The following is a 20,170-nucleotide window of genomic DNA, read 5'->3' as shown; positions in this document are numbered from 1 at the left end:
CTGCATCATTAGCTATATTGATAACTACATTGTTAGCTACACCATTATCTACATCGTTGGCTACATCATTAGCTATATTGATAACTACATTGTTAGCTACACCATTATCTACATTGTTAGCTACATCATTAGCTATATTGATAACTACATCGTTAGCTGCATCATTAGCTATATTGATAACTACATTGTTAGCTACACCATTATCTACATCGTTGGCTACATCATTAGCTATATTGATAACTACATTGTTAGCTACACCATTATCTACATCGTTGGCTACACCATTATCTATATTGATAACTACATCGTTAGCTGCATCATTAGGGGACTTGGGGACTTGGGCAGTGGTGGCTCAGCGGTTAGAGCGCCGGGATATCGATAACAGGGTTGTGGGTTCGATTCCCGGGCTCGGCAAGCTGCCACTGTTGGGCCCTTGAGCAAGGCCCTTTACCCTCTCTGCTCCCCGGGCGCTGGAGTTGGCTGCCCACCGCTCTGGGTGTGTGTGTGTACTCACTGCCCCTAACACATGTGTGTGTGTGAGTGTGTGTTCACTACCAGATGGGTTAAATGCGGAGGACACATTTCGCTGTACAGTCCACGCTGTACAGTGACGAATACGTGCACCTTTACCTTTACCTTTACCTTAGCTATACTGATAACTACATTGTTAGCTACACCATTATCTACATCGTTGGCTACATCATTAGCTATATTGATAACTACATTGTTAGCTACATCATTATCTATATTGTTAGCTACATCATTAGCTATATTGATAACTACATTGTTAGCTACATCATTATCTACATTGTTAGCTACATCGTTAGCTATATTGATAACTACATTGTTAGCTACACCATTATCTACATCGTTGGCTACATCATTAGCTATATTGATAACTACATTGTTAGCTACACCATTATCTACATCGTTGGCTACATCATTAGCTATATTGATAACTACATTGTTAGCTACACCATTACCTACATCGTTAGCTGCATCATTAGCTATATTGATAACTACATTGTTAGCTACACCATTATCTACATCGTTGGCTACATCGTTAGCTATACTGATAACTACATTGTTAGCTACACCATTATCTACATCGTTAGCTACATCATTAGCTATACTGATAACTACATTGTTAGCTACACCATTATCTATATTGTTAGCTACATCATTAGCTATACTGATAACTACATTGTTAGCTATATCATTATCTACATCGTTGGCTACATCATTAGCTATATTGATAACTACATCGTTAGCTGCATCATTAGCTGTATTGATAACTACATTGTTAGCTACACCATTATCTACATTGTTAGCTACATCGTTAGCTATACTGATAACTACATTGTTAGCTACACCATTATCTATATTGTTAGCTACATCGTTAGCTATACTGATAACTACATTGTTAGCTACATCATTATCTACATCGTTGGCTACATCATTAGCTATATTGATAACTACATCGTTAGCTGCATCATTAGCTATATTGATAACTACATTTTTAGCTGCATTGTTAGCTACACCATTATCTATATTGTTAGCTACACCATTATCTACATCGTTGGCTACATCATTAGCTATATTGATAACTACATCGTTAGCTGCATCATTAGCTGTATTGATAACTACATTGTTAGCTACGTTGTTAGCTACACCATTATCTACATTGTTAGCTACATCATTATCTACATCGTTGGCTACATCATTAGCTATATTGATAACTACAACGTTAGCTGCATCATTAGCTATATTGATAACTACATTTTTAGCTGCATTGTTAGCTACACCATTATCTATATTGTTAGCTACACCATTATCTACATTGATAGCTACATCATTATCTACATCGTTAGCTACATCATTAGCTATATTGATAACTACATTGTTAGCTACATCATTATCTACATCGTTAGCTACATCGTTAGCTATATTGATAACTACATTGTTAGCTACGTTGTTAGCTACACCATTATCTACATTGTTAGCTACATCATTATCTACATCGTTAGCTACATCATTAGCTATATTGATAACTACATTGTTAGCTACATCATTATCTACATCGTTAGCTACATCGTTAGCTATATTGATAACTACATTGTTAGCTACACCATTATCTACATTGTTAGCTACATCATTAGCTATATTGATAACTACATTGTTAGCTACATTGGCAGCTATACCGTTAACTACACCAATAATTACAGATCTATCATTAGCTACATTGTTAGCTATATCATTAGCTACTTCGTCATGACATTGTTGACTACACTGTTAGCTACATCATTAGCTACATTAATAATTACATTGTTAGCTACATCAAAATAATTATTTTCTACATTTACAGCTACATAAGCAACATTATTAGCTACATTACTCACATTATTAGCTGCACTGCTAGTTACATCGTTACCTACATCATTAGCTACAATGAATGAACTACACTGTAAGCTAAATTGTTAGTTACACCATTATCTACAATGTTAGCTACATCATAAGCTACATTGACAACCTAGATACATTGATAACATTGTTAGCTACATTGGTAGCTATACCATTAGTTACACCAATAATCATATGTATATCATTAGCTACATTTTTAGTTACATTCCTTACATTATTAGCAGCACTGTTGGTTACATCATTAACTATGTTGATGACTACATCGTTAGCTACATTGATGACTACATCGCTAGCTACATTGATGACTACACTGTTAGCTACATTGATGACTACATCGCTAGCTACATTGATGACTACACTGTTAGCTACATTGATGACTACACTGTTAGCTACATTGATGACTACGCTGTTAGCTACATTGATGACTACACCGTTAGCTACATTGATGACTACACCGTTAGCTACATTGATGACTACACTGTTAGCTACATTGATGACTACGCTGTTAGCTACATTGATGACTACGCTGTTAGCTACATTGATGACTACATCGCTAGCTACATTGATGACTACACCGTTAGCTACATTGATGACTACACCGTTAGCTACATTGATGACTACATCGCTAGCTACATTGATGACTACACTGTTAGCTACATTGATGACTACATCGCTAGCTACATTGATGACTACACTGTTAGCTACATTGATGACATCGTTGGCTACACTGATGACTACACCGTTAGCTACATTGATGACTACACCGTTAGCTACATTGATGACATCGTTAGCTACATTGATGACTACATCGTTAGCTACACTGAGGACTACATCGTTACCTACATTACTTACATCATTATCTACACTGAGGACTACACTGTTAGCTACACTGTTAGCTACATCATTAGCTACATTAGATTAATTCCTTTCTACATCATTAGCTACACCAATAATCATAGATATCAAATTAGCTACATCGTTAGCTACAATATCAGCTGTGCTGTTGGTTACATTTTATTGGCAGGTATATCGTTAGCTACATTATTAGCGGTGTTATTAGCTAAATCCGTAGCTACATTTTCATTTAAATCGTTCGGTATATCTTAATAATAAATGATTAGCTGTTAGTTACACATCCCTGGGTGCTGTTACCATGGTAACTCGGTTAACCGCCACATGAAGAGATAAAACCCACATGGCAGGGCTGTTTAGAAACACTGGCCTCGCTCATGTGTGTGTCGTAGGTGAACTCACAAAGCCAGCGTTACACAACCGCTCCTCTTGAGCAGGGCTGTTGTCAGGGACTTAAACAAAGCTGCAGTAGAACTTACTGGAAAACCCTGAGGAGCTTCAGCAGGCCATTCAAATCAGATGCATATTATACTCCGTGCTCTTTTGTCCGATTTGCACTTTTCACATTCAAGAAGACCTGGCCTGCAGTCTGAAGAGCAGCGTAGAGAAATACTACAAAGACTGTCTCTGTACTGTACAAGTACTGAATCACCTCCTTCAACCAACGTCTTCAGGCTGCCTCTTATCTCCTAAATACCTGCCAAATGGTCACAGCTGACGGCAAACAAAATGCTCACTGTCCTGGTGGGCTCTCTGCCCACCAGTCTTCCCTCCCCCAACACTATAAATAACTCTGAGATGGTTTCTTGGACAAGCTGTAAAGCTGTAGTCTTTGAGGAAACTGCAGAAGCAGTGGTGTTAGACATTCTGGCCACGAAATGGTGAAAAAGTGACCCTCAGTGACTCTTAAAGGTCCAACATTAATGACTACGTTGTTAGCTATATTACTTACATGATTATCTACACTGATAACTACAATATTAGCTACATCATTAGCTACATTAATGACTACATCGTTAGCTACGTTAATGACTACATCGTTAGCTGCATTGATGACTACATCGTTAGCTGCATTAATGACTACATCGTTAGCTACGTTAATGACTACATCGTTAGCTACATTGATGACTACATCGTTAGCTACACTGATTAGCTGCACTGTTAGTTACATGATTATCCACACTGATAACTACATTATTAGCTACATCATTAGCTGCATTGATGACTACATCGTTAGCTACGTTAATGACTATATCGTTAGCTACATTGATGACTACATCGTTAGCTACACTGATTAGCTGCACTGTTAGTTACATGATTTTCTACACTGATAACTACATTAATAGCTACATCATTAGCTGCATTAATGACTACATTGTTAGCTACATTAATGACTACATCGTTAGCTACATTGATGACTACGTTGTTAGCTACGTTAATGACTATGTTGTTAGCTACACTGATTAGCTGCACTGTTAGTTACATGATTATCTACACTGATAACTACATTATTAGCTACATCATTAGCTGCATTAATGACTACATCGTTAGCTACATTGATGACTACGTTGTTAGCTACACTGATTAGCTGCACTGTTAGTTACATGATTATCCACACTGATAACTACATTATTAGCTACATCATTAGCTGCATTAATGACTACATCGTTAGCTACATTGATGACTACATCGTTAGCTACATTGATGACTACATCGTTAGCTACACTGATTAGCTGCACTGTTAGTTACATGATTATCTACACTGATAACTACATTGTTAGCTGCACTGTTAGCTACATCATTAGCCACATTAGATTTATTCCTTTCTACATCATTAGCTACACCAATAATCATAGATAGGTAATTGGCTACATTGTTAGCTACATTTTAGCTACAATAACCACTGTGCTGTTGGTTACATTTTATTGGTAAGTATGTCGTTAGCTACATTATTAGCAGTGTTGTTAGCTAATACCAAACAAAATGCTCACTGTCCTGGTGGGCTCTCTGCCCACCAGTCGTCCCTCCCCCAACACTATAAATAACTCTGAGATGGTTTCCTGGACAAGCTGTAAAGCTGTAGTCTTTGAGGAAACTGCAGAAGCAGTGGTGTTAGACATTCTGGCCACGAAATGGTGAAAAAGTGACCCTCAGTGACTCTTAAATGCCCGACTTCGGCAGGCAGACGTCCTGGAGAGAAAAGAAAGAGGAATCCTGCCAACATCAATGAACTGAAAGTGGCTGTGAGCGATGTGGACTCTCCCCGAACTCCTGGCACTCTGGCTGGAAGCTTAATCAATGCTGGAGCTTTGAATCTGCGGGATTAAAACTCAGGACCATATGGACCCATCTGATGGCTCTATTTTCTCCACTTGGGAAGATGACAAGACTTAATTTGAGGAACACAGCACGAGTAGAGGCCTTCTCCTCTACGAATCTTCTAAAGCTACGTGTGCCACATGACAAGGGAAATTAAAAATATTGGGATGGTCCGATCCGATCTTTGTTTTGTATAAATAATCCAGTCACACAGTTTAGATCAGACGAGCTGTTAATTAATACCTTCAGTAAAATCGCTTTATTTTTAGTATCAGTTTCTATAATCAGACATTTTTAAATGTCTTTTATAGAGTGTTTCGTCTGACTCTCCTTCCTGACCAATCAGCTCACAGCTCCTTTACAACACTAGAGTCTAATCACTGCTACACACTCTGGACTGGTATCTGTGGTTGTTGGTCTACTGGTGTGTAATAACTGGTTTATAGTGGGTGAATGTGCTGTGTGTAATGTGGGTTTCTATAGTGTGTGTGTGTATTAGCATTAGCGTTAGCCTCCACTCTACGAATCTTCTAAAGCTACGTGTGCTACATGACAAGGGTAATGAAAAATATTGGGATGGTCCGATCCGATTTTTGTGTTTGTATAAATAATCCAGTCACACAGTTTAGATCAGACGAGCTGTTAATTAATACGTTCAGCAAAATCGCTTTATTTTTAGTATCAGTTTCTATATTCAGACATTATGGACTGTCTGATTTAGTTTGGTCAACCTTTTTTATGTCTTTTATAGAGTGTTTGGTCTGACTCTCCTTCCTGACCAATCAGCTCCCAGCTCCTTTACAACCCCGGAGTCTAATCACTGCTACACACTCTGGACTGGTATCTGTTGTTGTTGGTCTACTGGTGTGTAATAACTGGTGGGTGAATGTGCTGTGTGTGATGTGGGTTTCTATAGTGTGTGTGTGTTAGCATTAGCGTTAGCCTCCACTCGGTTCTGAATGGGTTCTTCAGTGCTGGTTTAAAACCAGAGAAAGGCGAGCGGTTCTGCGGTTCTCCCGCTGGTAAAACAGGCCGTTTCGTGAGAGTTTAATAAAGGGTCAAATATTATGGTCTGTTTTCATGTTCCTCTGTAAAATAGCTCCACATTGCAGACCCTCAACTCTTTTATTTATCTTCTGAGAACGTCGCACTGCAGCCAGCTGGGCTACTATAATGTTCGTATATGGTGCCTCAGGGACACCAGATGACGCTTTGAATACGGCGGTTACACTCATGCTATAGAAACCCCAATCACAGCACATTCACCCACCATAAACCAGTTCTTACACACCAGTAGACCAACAACCACAGATACCAGTCCACAGTGTGTACCACTACACACACAGGAAGTGATCAGACTGCAGTGTTGTAAAGGAGCTGAGAGCTGATTGGTCAGGAAGGAGAGTCAGACTGGATTATAAGATATTAAACAATATAAAACAGTGATTTTAAGAAAAGTCTCGACTAAACTAAATCAGTCAGTCTAGAATGTTATCAGCAGCTCATCTGATCTAAACTGTGGGCTGGATTATTTATGGATCGGATCTGTATCGGCTGATACTCAGCATTAAGAGACTTGGATTGGATCAGGGGGCAAAATAACCTGATTGGGACGTCTCTCATTTTCACATAATGCTGCTTTCGAGGTGCAGATTCTAAGCTTTCAGTTCAAGCGCTCAATATACAATCCAGTCAGTACACAATGGCAATTATAAGTAATTAATTATGTAATTACATATTCTATTTAAATACTGTGGCAAAATGACACTTAGAGTTCAGGACGTCTAAGAGTAAAAACGTAAGAGAGATACGAGAGAAGTTACTGGAGGAGGCCGCAGTTTGCATCAGCCCGCGTTCCAAGACAGAACACAGACCTCCTCCACACAACCTTACATATTAAACACCCCCCTCACTGACCACCCACCCAACAGAGAGAGAGAGAGAGAGAGAGAGAGAAGGAAGAGAGAGAGAGAGAGAGAGAGGGGAGGAAGAGAGAGAGAGAGGGGAGGAAGAGAGGAGAGAGAGAGAGAGAGAGAGAGAGAGGAGGAAGAGAGGAGAGAGAGAGAGAGAGAGAGAGAGAGAGAGAGAGAGAAGGAAGAGAGGAGAGAGAGAGAGAGGAGGAAGAGGGGAGAGAGAGAGAAGGAAGAGAGGAGAGAGAGAGAAGGAAGAGGAGAGAGAGAGAAGGAAGAGGAGAGAGAGAGAAGGAAGAGGAGAGAGAGAGAGAGAGAGAGAGAGAGGAGGAAGAGGGGAGAGAGAGAGAGAGAGAAGGAAGAGGAGAGAGAGAAGGAAGAGAGGAGAGAGAGAGAGAGAGAGAGAGAGAGAAGGAAGAGAGGAGAGAGAGAGAGAGAGAGAGAGAGAGAGAGAGGAGGAAGAGGGGAGAGAGAGAGAAGGAAGAGAGGAGAGAGAGAGAGAGAGAGAGAGAGAGAGAGAGAGAGAGAGAGAGGGAAGAGGAGAGAGAGAAGGAAGAGAGGAGAGAGAAGGAAGAGAGGAGAGAGAGAGAGGAGGAAGAGAGGAGAGAGAGAGAGAGGAGGAAGAGAGGAGAGAGAGAGAGGAGGAAGAGAGGAGAGAGAGAGAGAGGAGGAAGAGAGGAGAGAGAGAGAGGAGGAAGAGAGGAGAGAGAGAGAGAGGAGGAAGAGGGGAGAGAGAGAAAAGTAAAAGGGGGGGAGAGAGAGAGAGAGAGAGCGCAGTCAGAAAGGAGGAGAGAGAGCAGAGAAGAGGAAGGAGAGAATGCAGTGGGCGAGAGAAAGACAGACAGAGAGAATGAAGCAGCTGTCTCTCTTTCTGCCTGTCTGATTATCAAACAGCAGCGGGTCGTCCTGAACGAGGAGGTACCAGAGAAGACGCCAGTGTGACTAACTGACCCCAGATCTTCATCATGACAGGAAATACTTAAAAAACACGCAGAACACAGCGGCTCAAAGCCCACCGACGCTCAGCCCAATCCCTCTGTCTCAAAGACGAACCGCCTCTCAGCCCGGGAACATCATCCATTATACAGAAGACAAGACCAGCTAATTAAGAGAGGATCGTCTCTGAATAATTACAGCTGAAGTCTGAAGGCCATTAGCTATGCTGTGTGCAGTGTGATGGAAACCGTGCCAGGCTCAGTCCTGCTGGTGCCTTTTTATCTGCTGGACCTTCCCTTCAGCACAAAGTCAACAGGAACCGCACTGAGTAAACAGGAAGCAGGAGGCATCGAACCAGCTCTTGGATGAACACCCATCCACACCAGACACTCCGTCTCTCTCAGGGCTTTGCATTAGCTCGATTAAGCCTGTTGCAGGAGGACAGGAACCGGACAGTGCACTGAACAAAGCCTGCCCTCGGTGTGTTGTACTGTGGGATGTAGGGTTGGATGGTATAACGGTAATGTTGACGGTATCTCAAAATCACGACATGTCTGAGGTGTCACATTCCTGTTCTGTGTCTATCTAGTACACGGCCGAATAAGCTCAGTCCTCCATGTGCATTTAAGAGAGAGAGACAGGGTGAGCAAGCAAACCTGGATATACCAGTCCACTAAATGAGCCTGGGTCAACAAGCTAGATCAGTCTCAGGGTCGTGGGTTCGAGCCCCATGGTTTGAGCATTAGCGCATCGGGCTATTGATACCTGGACTTGGTAAGCAAGGCCCTTCACCCTCCCAGCAATGGCGGCCCACTGCTCCGGGCACATGTGCTCATGGTCACCGTTTGTGTATCTTGTCTTAAAAACAGTGGAAAACACTCCTGAGACCATTGAAATTCAACTTTTTCATTCTCGTCTAAATGTGTAGAAGTGGGGTTTCAGTCGGCCAGACTTGAGTTTGATGTGTGGTGAGAAGACGGTTATCCTGCTAGCTAAGCTAATGCTAACCAGCTTCTCTCTCCTGATTCAGAGCAGTTTAACATTTGCAATTGTCAGATTGATGGTTTAACATTTATTAAAAGTTCACTTGGAACTCGTATTTGGTCGTTTTGCAGTATTAAAATAACGCAGGATGAGATTGCATGAAAGCCAGGCAAACGTAGAAGCATCTGTGCTACATATGCAGCTTATGCTACTACCTGTCCACGGTAATACCGCTTCCACAGTTTTCCGTCATGCCAACTTTCAAGAGCTCTTTGCTTTTTTTGTAGAATTTCCAGTCATTTCTTATCAAACGGTTTACGGTCATATCGTATTTGAAGTGACTGCAGTCTTAAGTAGGTTAATGCTGTGGACACTGACCATAACGTAGCTAGCTGTGCTAACCCAACATTCAACAGGCCATTCAGAGCTATCAAACGATCATCAATTAATGTGATTCATTAAATGTGTTACTAAGATCGAACAGAAACATGGACATACTCAGGCTTTGCATGTGGTCACTGACTAACTAGTCTGTTTTCCTACATAACACAACTCAAATGACTCGAAATTAGCCAAGCAGTGAAATTCCCCAGTGAGTGAGTTCATGAATTCATGAGGCCAAATAAACAAAACAGGTCTACTTGACATTAAGGTAAAGCACCATTTATTAAGCCTCAGATATTCAAACTAAGCGACATCAAACCATACACCACACCCTTCAAAATGCAGAGGATGAGCAGCAACACACCCCACACAGACATACAACCGGAGAGAGATGATCTGCTGTCCCATTAACAAACCAGCACCGACAAAAAGACCAGTAGAATAAAACTGACATTTTACTTGTCATCTTTTTAAGTGTGAGTTTGAGTTTGATTAGATTGACTGAATGTGTGTTTGGAGAATCTGTCTGCATTTGAGTTTAGTAAGGCTACCAGAAGTTCGTTCAGTACGGTAGTAAACTTAGTTAAATGTTAGGGTGAGGAGGTTGGGTTCAGTTTTCTGAAGCTAACTGGGTTTGAGTTTCTTAGGGCTGACATTATTTGAGTTTGCTGAGGCTGACAGAATAGTTTACTAAAACTGATAGATTTTAAGCTAACTGAGGCAGACATAATTTGAGTTTACTAAGACTGACAGAATGTCAGTTTACTAAGGCTGACAATATTTGAGTTTCCTGAAGCTAACTGGGTTTACGTTTGCTGAGGAACTAAGTTTGAGTTATAAGAATTTGAGTTCGCTAAGACTGACAGAATTTGAGTTTACTAAGACTGACAGAATTTGAGTTTACTAAGACTAACAGAATTTGAGTTTACTAAAAATGACAGAATTTGAGTTTACTAAGGCTAACAGAATTTGAGTTTACTAAGGCTGACAATATTTGAGTTTCCTGAAGCTAACTGGGTTTACGTTTGCTGAGGAACTAAGTTTGAGTTATAAGAATTTGAGTTTACTAAGACTGACAGAATTTGAGTTCACTAAGACTGACAGACTTTGAGTTTACTAAGACTGACAGACTTTGAGTTTACTAAGACTGACAGACTTTGAGTTTACTAAGACTGACAGACTTTGAGTTTACTAAGACTGACAGACTTTGAGTTTACTAAGACTGACAGACTTTGAGTTTACTAAGACTGACAGACTTTGAGTTTACTAAGACTGACAGACTTTGAGTTTACTAAGACTGACAGACTTTGAGTTTGCTAAGACTGACAGAATTTGAGTTTGCTAAGACTGACAGAATTTGAGTTTGCTAAGGCTGACAGAATTTGAGTTTGCTAAGGCTGACAGAATTTGAGTTTGCTAAGGCTGACAGAATTTGAGTTTGCTAAGGCTGACAGAATTTAAGTTTGCTAAGGCTGACAGAATTTAAGTTTGCTAAGGCTGACAGAATTTGAGTTTGCTAAGGCTGACAGAATTTAAGTTTGCTAAGGCTGACAGAATTTGAGTTTGCTAAGGCTGACAGAATTTGAGTTTACTAAGACTGACAGAATTTGAGTTTACTAAGACTGACAGAATTTGAGTTTACTAAGACTGACAGAATTTGAGTTTACTAAGACTGACAGAATTTGAGTTTACTAAGACTGACAGAATTTGAGTTTGCTAAGACTGACAGAATTTGAGTTTGCTAAGGCTGACAGAATTTGAGTTTACTAAGGTTAACAGAATTTGAGTTTACTAAGGTTAACAGAATTTGAGTTTACTAAGACTGACAGAATTTGAGTTTACTAAGACTGACAGAATTTGAGTTTACTAAGGCTGACAGAATTTGAGTTTACTAAGACTGACAGAATTTGAGTTTACTAAGACTGACAGAATTTGAGTTTACTAAGACTGACAGAATTTGAGTTTACTAAGACTGACAGAATTTGAGTTTACTAAGGTTAACAGAATTTGAGTTTACTAAGACTGACAGGATTTGAGTTTACTAAGACTGACAGAATTTGAGTTTACTAAGACTGACAGAATTTGAGTATGCTAAGACTGACAGAATTTGAGTATGCTAAGACTGACAGAATTTGAGTTTGCTAAGACTGACAGAATTTGAGTATGCTAAGACTGACAGAATTTGAGTATGCTAAGACTGACAGAATTTGAGTTTACTAAGGCTGACAGAATTTGAGTTTACTAAGATTAACAGAATTTGAGTTTGCTAAGACTGACAGAATTTGAGTTTGCTAAGACTGACAGAATTTGAGTATGCTAAGACTGACAGAATTTGAGTATGCTAAGACTGACAGAATTTGAGTATGCTAAGACTGACAGAATTTGAGTTTACTAAGACTGACAGACTTTGAGTTTGCTAAGACTGACAGAATTTGAGTATGCTAAGACTGACAGAATTTGAGTATGCTAAGACTGACAGAATTTGAGTTTACTAAGGCTGACAGAATTTGAGTTTACTAAGATTAACAGAATTTGAGTTTGCTAAGACTGACAGAATTTGAGTTTGCTAAGACTGACAGAATTTGAGTATGCTAAGACTGACAGAATTTGAGTATGCTAAGACTGACAGAATTTGAGTATGCTAAGACTGACAGAATTTGAGTTTGCTAAGACTGACAGAATTTGAGTATGCTAAGACTGACAGAATTTGAGTATGCTAAGACTGACAGAATTTGAGTTTACTAAGGCTGACAGAATTTGAGTTTACTAAGATTAACAGAATTTGAGTTTGCTAAGACTGACAGAATTTGAGTTTGCTAAGACTGACAGAATTTGAGTATGCTAAGACTGACAGAATTTGAGTATGCTAAGACTGACAGAATTTGAGTTTACTAAGACTGACAGACTTTGAGTTTACTAAGACTGACAGAATTTGAGTTTACTAAGGCTGACAGAATTTGAGTTTACTAAGGTTAACAGAATTTGAGTTTGCTAAGACTGACAGAATTTGAGTTTGCTAAGACTGACAGAATTTGAGTATGCTAAGACTGACAGAATTTGAGTTTGCTAAGGCTGACAGAATTTGAGTTTACTAAGACTGACAGAATTTGAGTTTACTAAGGTTAACAGAATTTGAGTTTACTAAGGTTAACAGAATTTGAGTATGCTAAGACTGACAGAATTTGAGTATGCTAAGACTGACAGAATTTGAGTTTGCCAAGGCTGACAGAATTTGAGTTTGCCAAGGCTGACAGAATTTGAGTTTGCCAAGGCTGACAGAATTTGAGTTTGCCAAGGCTGACAGAATTTGAGTTTGCCAAGGCTGACAGAATTTGAGTTTGCCAAGACTGACAGAATTTAAGTTTACTAAGACTGACAGAATTTGAGTTTGCTAAGACTGACAGAATTTGAGTTTGCTAAGACTGACAGAATTTGAGTTTGCTAAGACTGACAGAATTTGAGTTTACTAAGACTGACAGAATTTGAGTTTGCTAAGACTGACAGAATTTGAGTTCGCTAAGACTGACAGAATTTGAGTTCGCTAAGACTGACAGACTTTGAGTTTACTAAGGCTAACAGACTTTGAGTTTACTAAGACTAACAGAATTTGAGTTTACTAAGACTAACAGAATTTGAGTTTACTAAGACTGACAGAATTTGAGTTTGCTAAGACTGACAGAATTTGAGTTTGCTAAGACTGACAGAATTTGAGTTTGCTAAGACTGACAGAATTTGAGTTTGCTAAGACTGACAGAATTTGAGTTTACTAAGACTGACAGAATTTGAGTTTGCTAAGACTGACAGAATTTGAGTTTGCTAAGGCTGACAGAATTTGAGTTTGCTAAGGCTGACAGAATTTGAGTTTGCTAAGACTAACAGACTTTGAGTTTACTAAGACTAACAGACTTTGAGTTTACTAAGACTAACAGACTTTGAGTTTACTAAGACTAACAGACTTTGAGTTTACTAAAGGCTAACAGAATTTAAGTTTGGTAAATGTAACCAAATTGTACAGTAAATGTGACTCACAGGGTCTCTCAGCTCCTCCGGGTCTCGAAGCAAAGGTCGAGGCTTCACCAGGGCATCCTCACTGCCTTCATTATCCGAGGCGGTGGGGGACTCAGCAAGATCCAGGAACTCATCACGCTTCGGACCTCGGAATCTTATCTTGTCCAGCTTCTTTAGCATGTTCAACACCCCGAGCTTAGGCTTTACCTTAACATGGTGTACGGTAACCCTGCAGTGCCAAAACAGAGAAGAGAAAATAATAGAGATATGCAATATGAAGGTGATTTTATTTCGACAGGTGAGGTGATCAACATTCGTCTGTCAAGAGCTGGAGTATAAATATTAGATGGCACTAATAGAGACATTTTGACAAGAACCAAACTGAGATGACTGGACGACTGAGCCAGAACATCTCCAAAACATTAGGCAGCACTTGTGGGGTGTGTTCCCGGTATGCAGTGGTCAGTGAACCACTGAACCAACCACAGGGTCACAGGCCCCCAAGGGCTACTGATTAGAGTCCATGGAGGCCCTACCTCACAACTTATAGGACAGCTGCTAACATCTTGGTGCCAGATACCACAGAACACCTGCACAAAGGAGACCTAACCAACATTAGGCAGGTGGTTTTAATGTTATGGCTGATTCTTGTACAACATCAATCCAACTTTCAGTTTAAAGCAACTGAACACAATAGCCTACTATCACAGCTGAATGCTATCTTAGGGATAGGGAAGAGTTACCCATAAGAGGCGGCCTAATTTCCCTACCATGACTGAGCATGGAGTGTGTGTGTCTATATATGTGTGTGTGTGTGTACTGGGGTAATGAGAGTGAGAGCGAGAGCGAGTGTGTGACTCATCGGACCGGGTCAAACAAAGCTATGTGGGAAAAAGCAAACCTCCCGTCCACATAATAACAAAACGCTGCCGGGTCTTCACACAGGCAACGCGCTTCACTGCAGCTAAATGACCAGGCTTCCTAGCCTTGACATTTTCCTACTGCTTCTTCATGTGGGTCATCATGTGACTGCTGTACAAAACACAGGCTTCACAGCTAGAGCTAAACTACATTTGAAGTGACCTGATCACAGAAAACACTATAAACACTGCTAATGATAGAAAGCATCTTCACAGCCCATACACCATATGGGTATATGCAAAATTGTAGGCACCCCAGGTCAAATATCATGTTTTGTTGAAGAGCAAATAAGTCAAAATCCTCTACAGAGAAAATAAGATAATAATCTGATTGATGGTTTCTGCATTTTGCTCACTGGATTTCAGCCCAGTTCTATCGGCACTGCACTGGCTTCCTGTTCAATTTCATATTGATTATAAAATTCTGCTATTGATGTACAAAGAGCTACACAGGCTTACCCCTAAGTACCTGTGAGACCTCATTCCCTAATATGAACCATTAGGATCACAAGGCGCTGGCTTCTCACTAGTTCCTAGATTGTCGAAGGTTTTAGCATGGAGAAGAGCCTTTTCATACAAATACATAACCTTCCAGATAATGTTGGGACTTGGTCTAGTTCAAGTCTAGGACACAGGGAATTGTGGTAAACGGAGATGCAGCTGCAGTCATCCTGCCCCTTGCACATGATCACTCAGGTTTGTGGACTGTGGAGTGGATGGATGCCAGTGTTTCAGGATGCTCCCATGTCTGTGTTACCCTCTGGCCCTCTCCTTTTAGTTAGGCTGTTATAGTCAGATCTGATCGGAGTCGTCAGACATGCGCTGATACCCTGTTCTCCATAAATCCAATCCGAACTAATTCTATTTCTTTACATTTTTCACAGTCAATGACTGCCCACCTCTCAGGCCTGATGCCTGTCGGGCTCTCCTTCTATGTGACTATATAGAAACTAAGCTTCAAAAAGAGTCTTGTTATGCGATATAGATATGTGTTTTTTTATTATTATTCAATCCTATTCAGGCTACAGGTGTAAATCCAGCCCCTAGTCATGCAGTCTGCCTTTCTTCCACACATTATTGAAAGACTGGGTGGTTGTAAAGAGCTCACTGAACTCCAGCGTGGTTCTGTATGTAACAGGAGACACCGCTGCACCAACAACAACAAGTCAGCTGGTGAAATTTCCTCCCTCCTAGATCTTCCTCCATCAGCTGTGAGAGGTATTATTATTGAACAGTGGAAGCGTTTAGGAGGAACCACAGAGAGCAGCTCAGCCACCGAGTGTCTGTCAGACCACGTAAAGTTACAGAGCGGGGTCAGGGCCGAGTGCTGAGCTCAGAGCAGAGTGCAGAGAAGTCTCCAGCTGACTCAATAACTGCAGAGCTCAAAGGAAACCAAGGGGGGACAAACTCCATATTAATGCCTATGGGTTTAGAATGGGATGTCATAAAAGCTCCTGTAGGTGTAATGTGTAGGTGTCCCAATACTTTTGTCCACATAGTGTACATCACAAAAACACATTTACAAGTCACAAGGAGTGCTTCATCCTGGAGTGCTTTTGGAATGAGGATAATTATAGAATAGCAGATTTTGGAGATTTGATTAAATCCCCCAGAAAAAGACACAGGGACCCCCCACCAGCTCAAAGAACAACAAACATGCTGCAGTGTTGTGCTGATTTATCTGTGATGATATGCAACTTGGTGGGGGCGGGGGGGGGGGGTGGATTATGTGCAACTCTCCAACCTTTAATCCCTGGATTACGATGTACTTTTCACTGCACAGGGTTAGACACAGGGCATTAGAAGACAGCCCTGTCCCTACAGCTCATCACTACAGGCCTTTGAGCTCTGACACTGTTGAAACCTTTATCTTCATCTGACTCATCATCTGAAAGTTTCCTTTACACTTTAGCTTTAACCTCATCTTAAAAGCAGCTAATCAGTCAAGAAACATCTGCTTCCCTGGTTCTGCACTAAAGATAATACCAAACAGTACTGTGCAAGTAGCATGCATAAATCACACAAGTTCAGTAATCTCACATAGACTTTCTGACACACTGTTATCTCTTCAAGCAGACAAAAGTTTAAGAATAGCCTGGATTGGTTGATCCCATACATTTGGAGTGGAGTGGAAGCATTGTAGATCTATCTAGGGGACCTTTATAGGCAGCCTAACTGGGAACCTGAATGTTTTGTCCATGGGTTCCATGCTGGCCCCACGTATGGATGCCCACAGGGATCCGTGATGGGACCAGGATGGGTTAAACATGGGCCATAGGCCTCAAGATGGGACTCAAGTGAGGTTAAGGTGGGCTGTAATGATGGAGCCCATTTGGGAAGCCCAACTGGGCCCCTGTGACGACACATGTACAATTACACTTGAAGCCAATGCCCGCCTGAAACCCGCCTAGCCCGCGTTCCACCTATATGAGCCCCGCATGTTGGCTGGGCATAGGCCTCCCTCTGTAGACAAAGGAATGCTCATGATGCTCTTGGACCTTCTTGGACAAAAACTGGTTGGTGTCCGAACTTTGCTTCCTTGGTGGCACTAAAAGCTAACGTAGCTAACAAGCAGTAGAAGCCAATGTACACCAATTGCCATCATGCAAACAGCATGCCGGAATTACGCAAGTTCAGTAGTCTTAAGTAGATTTGCCTATGTGGTTTCTGACACACTGCTATGTATAAAGGCAGGCAAACGTACATTTGCATAGCTAATACAGAGCTATCCCAAAGCCTGGATTGGTTGATCCAAGAAATGTAGAGGAAAGGGGGAACGTCTTCACAGATCTAGCTATAGGAGCTTTCACACCTGCATGTTTTAGTCTGGTTAAATCTGGTTAAATCGGACCAAAACAACTGCATAAAAAGACCCTTGAGAGGAGGCAGTCTCATTCCTGTCCCAATTGAACTCTGGAGCGGTTCATTCGTGGTAAGAACGAAGATCCGACCCAACATTCAGGTGTTATCTGAAATACAGCCCAGATAAGTAGGCTACTACAGCTATGAATAGATGCCATATCTGCCATTACTCCATGTTAAACTGCACAGATATACGCACCAGTCCAGAACACAGGACCTTCTCCCCGTATGTACTTACATGCTCATGCCCCAGATCAGGTCTGACCTGTGATGTTTTTGGTATTTTGGTGCGCTTGGATTTTTCCCTGTGTAAGACCAAACCCAACCAATAGGAAAACTCCCCAAGCTTGCACCAGACCAGAGCTAACCATGCCTCAAGACCATTGACCTTCTCCAGTAAACATGGGCTTCTGTAAAACCCAGGTCTTCAAGCCTGGACTATGCATCCTCTCTAGACTCTAGTCCTGGATTTAGTTTTGGCTATGGAGGAAAAGTTCATGTGCTTGATTGGCCAAGCAGTCTCACACCTACCAAGGATTACCAGGATGTCCAGGACTGGAACCTGGATTCAAGGTCCAGCTTTCAAGACCACGGCTTTACACCTCCATGGAAAAAAACTGGTGTTGATGGACCTGGCAGGAGAATCAGTATCTCACCACTACATTAGCACGGAGATGTTCTCCAGGAGCTGCTGCTGCCGCTGCTTCCCAGAGAAGCTCTCACCGTACTGAGTTTACAGACAGCGCCGAAAGTAAGAGCTCTCAAAGCTTTGAGAGTCCATTAGTGTGAAAGGAATAATTACATTTGGCTGTCAGTGTGACTTCCTTTGTAAAGGCAGTAAAACATAAGCAACTGTACAGAGAGCGCTGAAGCCTGTAGCAGGGGTTGGAGATGTGACAATATGTTATCGTTATCATGATGAATTATGCCTCAGGATCCTTTCTGAGAACATCACACATCAGTGATGAACTGCGACTATTAGAATTAGGCCTGGGCATAAATCTCAGGAACCAAAAACGGGGTATATCAACCATAACATTAGCAGTGCATCTAAAGTACCGGCAGCTCAAAGAAGCCTAGATTACGTCCCTGTCCAAGTACAGCCGAAGAGTCGGAAGTCTGCATGACCAGGAGCGTGACCTTCTCACTCAAAGAAGTCCTGTAGGCCCTGACCTCTGGCTGATCACGGATTAAATTCTGTGACCCCCAGGATGTTCAGGTACAGTGTGACAATAATGCATGACAGGATTAGAGCTGCCAGAAGAACCACCAACTGTTCACAGGCAAAGTGGCTAATGGAAGATTTCTGGGCCGGTTTTTAGTAGCTGATTTCAATAGGCAGGCAGCTAACACTACAACATTATGCCTGTATTTATTTAATTTTTATTCTAACAGGTGCACAGTATTCAGGGGGGCATGTAATTCTCACATAACACCTGACCTACTAACATGGCTTTTATAGCCTTTACAAACATCAGAAATACAGCACTGCACAAAAGAACTGGGGCATCTGCTCATTCATTCATTTCGTCTGAAATCAAGGGTATTAAAATAAATAAATAAATAAATAAATAAATAAAAGGCATCCTGGTTTTGGTATCCTGGAATAACTGTCTCTACTGTCTAGGAACGGCTTCTACAAGATTTTGGAGGAGCATTGCTGTGAGGATTTGATTGTATTTAGCAACAAGAGCGTTACTAAGGTCAGGATGTTGGATATACCCCTTTCTAGCCCACGCCTGACATTAGGCAGCATGATGTCGATAGGTTGATGTTTATCTGCTCCAGTGAGTCCTCTTCTATTGGCAATGTGTCAGCAATGGGTGCAACTTAAAGTAGCTGGATGCATTCATTAGAAGGGGTGTCCACAAACATTTGGACATATAGTGTATATGGGATGAGTCGTAGAACCTTTCTAGTAAAGATTAGTCTATAAATACTCGCCCAAATGCAGCTGGTTGTTAAACAGAAAGGAAAGAGGTTCTTCTGCTTGTATTCAGATACTGGTTTAAGTTCAAATATTTAACTTCTCAATATTTAAATCTCAAACCTCCTAAAAGTAATACCGACCTTAACCTTCAGCGTCAGCTTTGCAATAGCATAACACAGAAACGCGCCAGCCAGTTTCTTCCAATTACCCAACCCATACGTATTCAATCCCCGCCCCCATCATAGCAACATCCCCAACACTAGTGAGGGCGAGACCAACACATGCCCCCTCCGACACGTGCCCAGCCATCCACACCTCTTTTTCGAACTGCCGCTGATGCGACGTCACCAGGCAATCAACACACCTGGAGGGAAGCGCCGTATAACCGGCTCTAACGCACCGGCTAGCAGCCGCCAGTGACGGCCAGCATCGCACTAGAGTGATGTGGGGGGGATTGCGGCATTTACCCACCCTAGAGAGAGCCAGGCCAATTGCGCTCTCTCGAGGCCCCAGCTGCTGATAGCTAGCAGATCCTCTGATCACAGTGACAGCGCCTTAGTCCGATGGACCACCCAGGGCCCCCCACACTGTAAATTTTAATGAATTTAATACATGTAAAGAGGTTTGAGTAGCAGAAATGGTTC

General features: G+C 41.4%; 1 protein-coding gene across 1 annotated transcript in view; it reads right to left on the bottom strand.

The window, feature by feature from the left end:
* gramd4a (GRAM domain containing 4a) overlaps positions 1–20,170 on the bottom strand; it is a 91,283-nt gene that overhangs the window by 63,314 nt on the left and 7,799 nt on the right. The window contains exon 2 of the mRNA XM_072674228.1: positions 13,836–14,043. Within this exon, the coding sequence (XP_072530329.1) occupies positions 13,836–14,043 (208 nt within the window). The remainder of the gene's footprint in view (positions 1–13,835; positions 14,044–20,170) is intronic.

The sequence above is a fragment of the Salminus brasiliensis genome, chromosome 2 (genome assembly GCF_030463535.1).
Source record: "Salminus brasiliensis chromosome 2, fSalBra1.hap2, whole genome shotgun sequence".
Taxonomy (NCBI): domain Eukaryota; kingdom Metazoa; phylum Chordata; class Actinopteri; order Characiformes; family Bryconidae; genus Salminus; species Salminus brasiliensis.
Note: the sequence above shows the minus strand (reverse complement) of the source record. Positions and strands in the feature narration are given on the sequence as shown.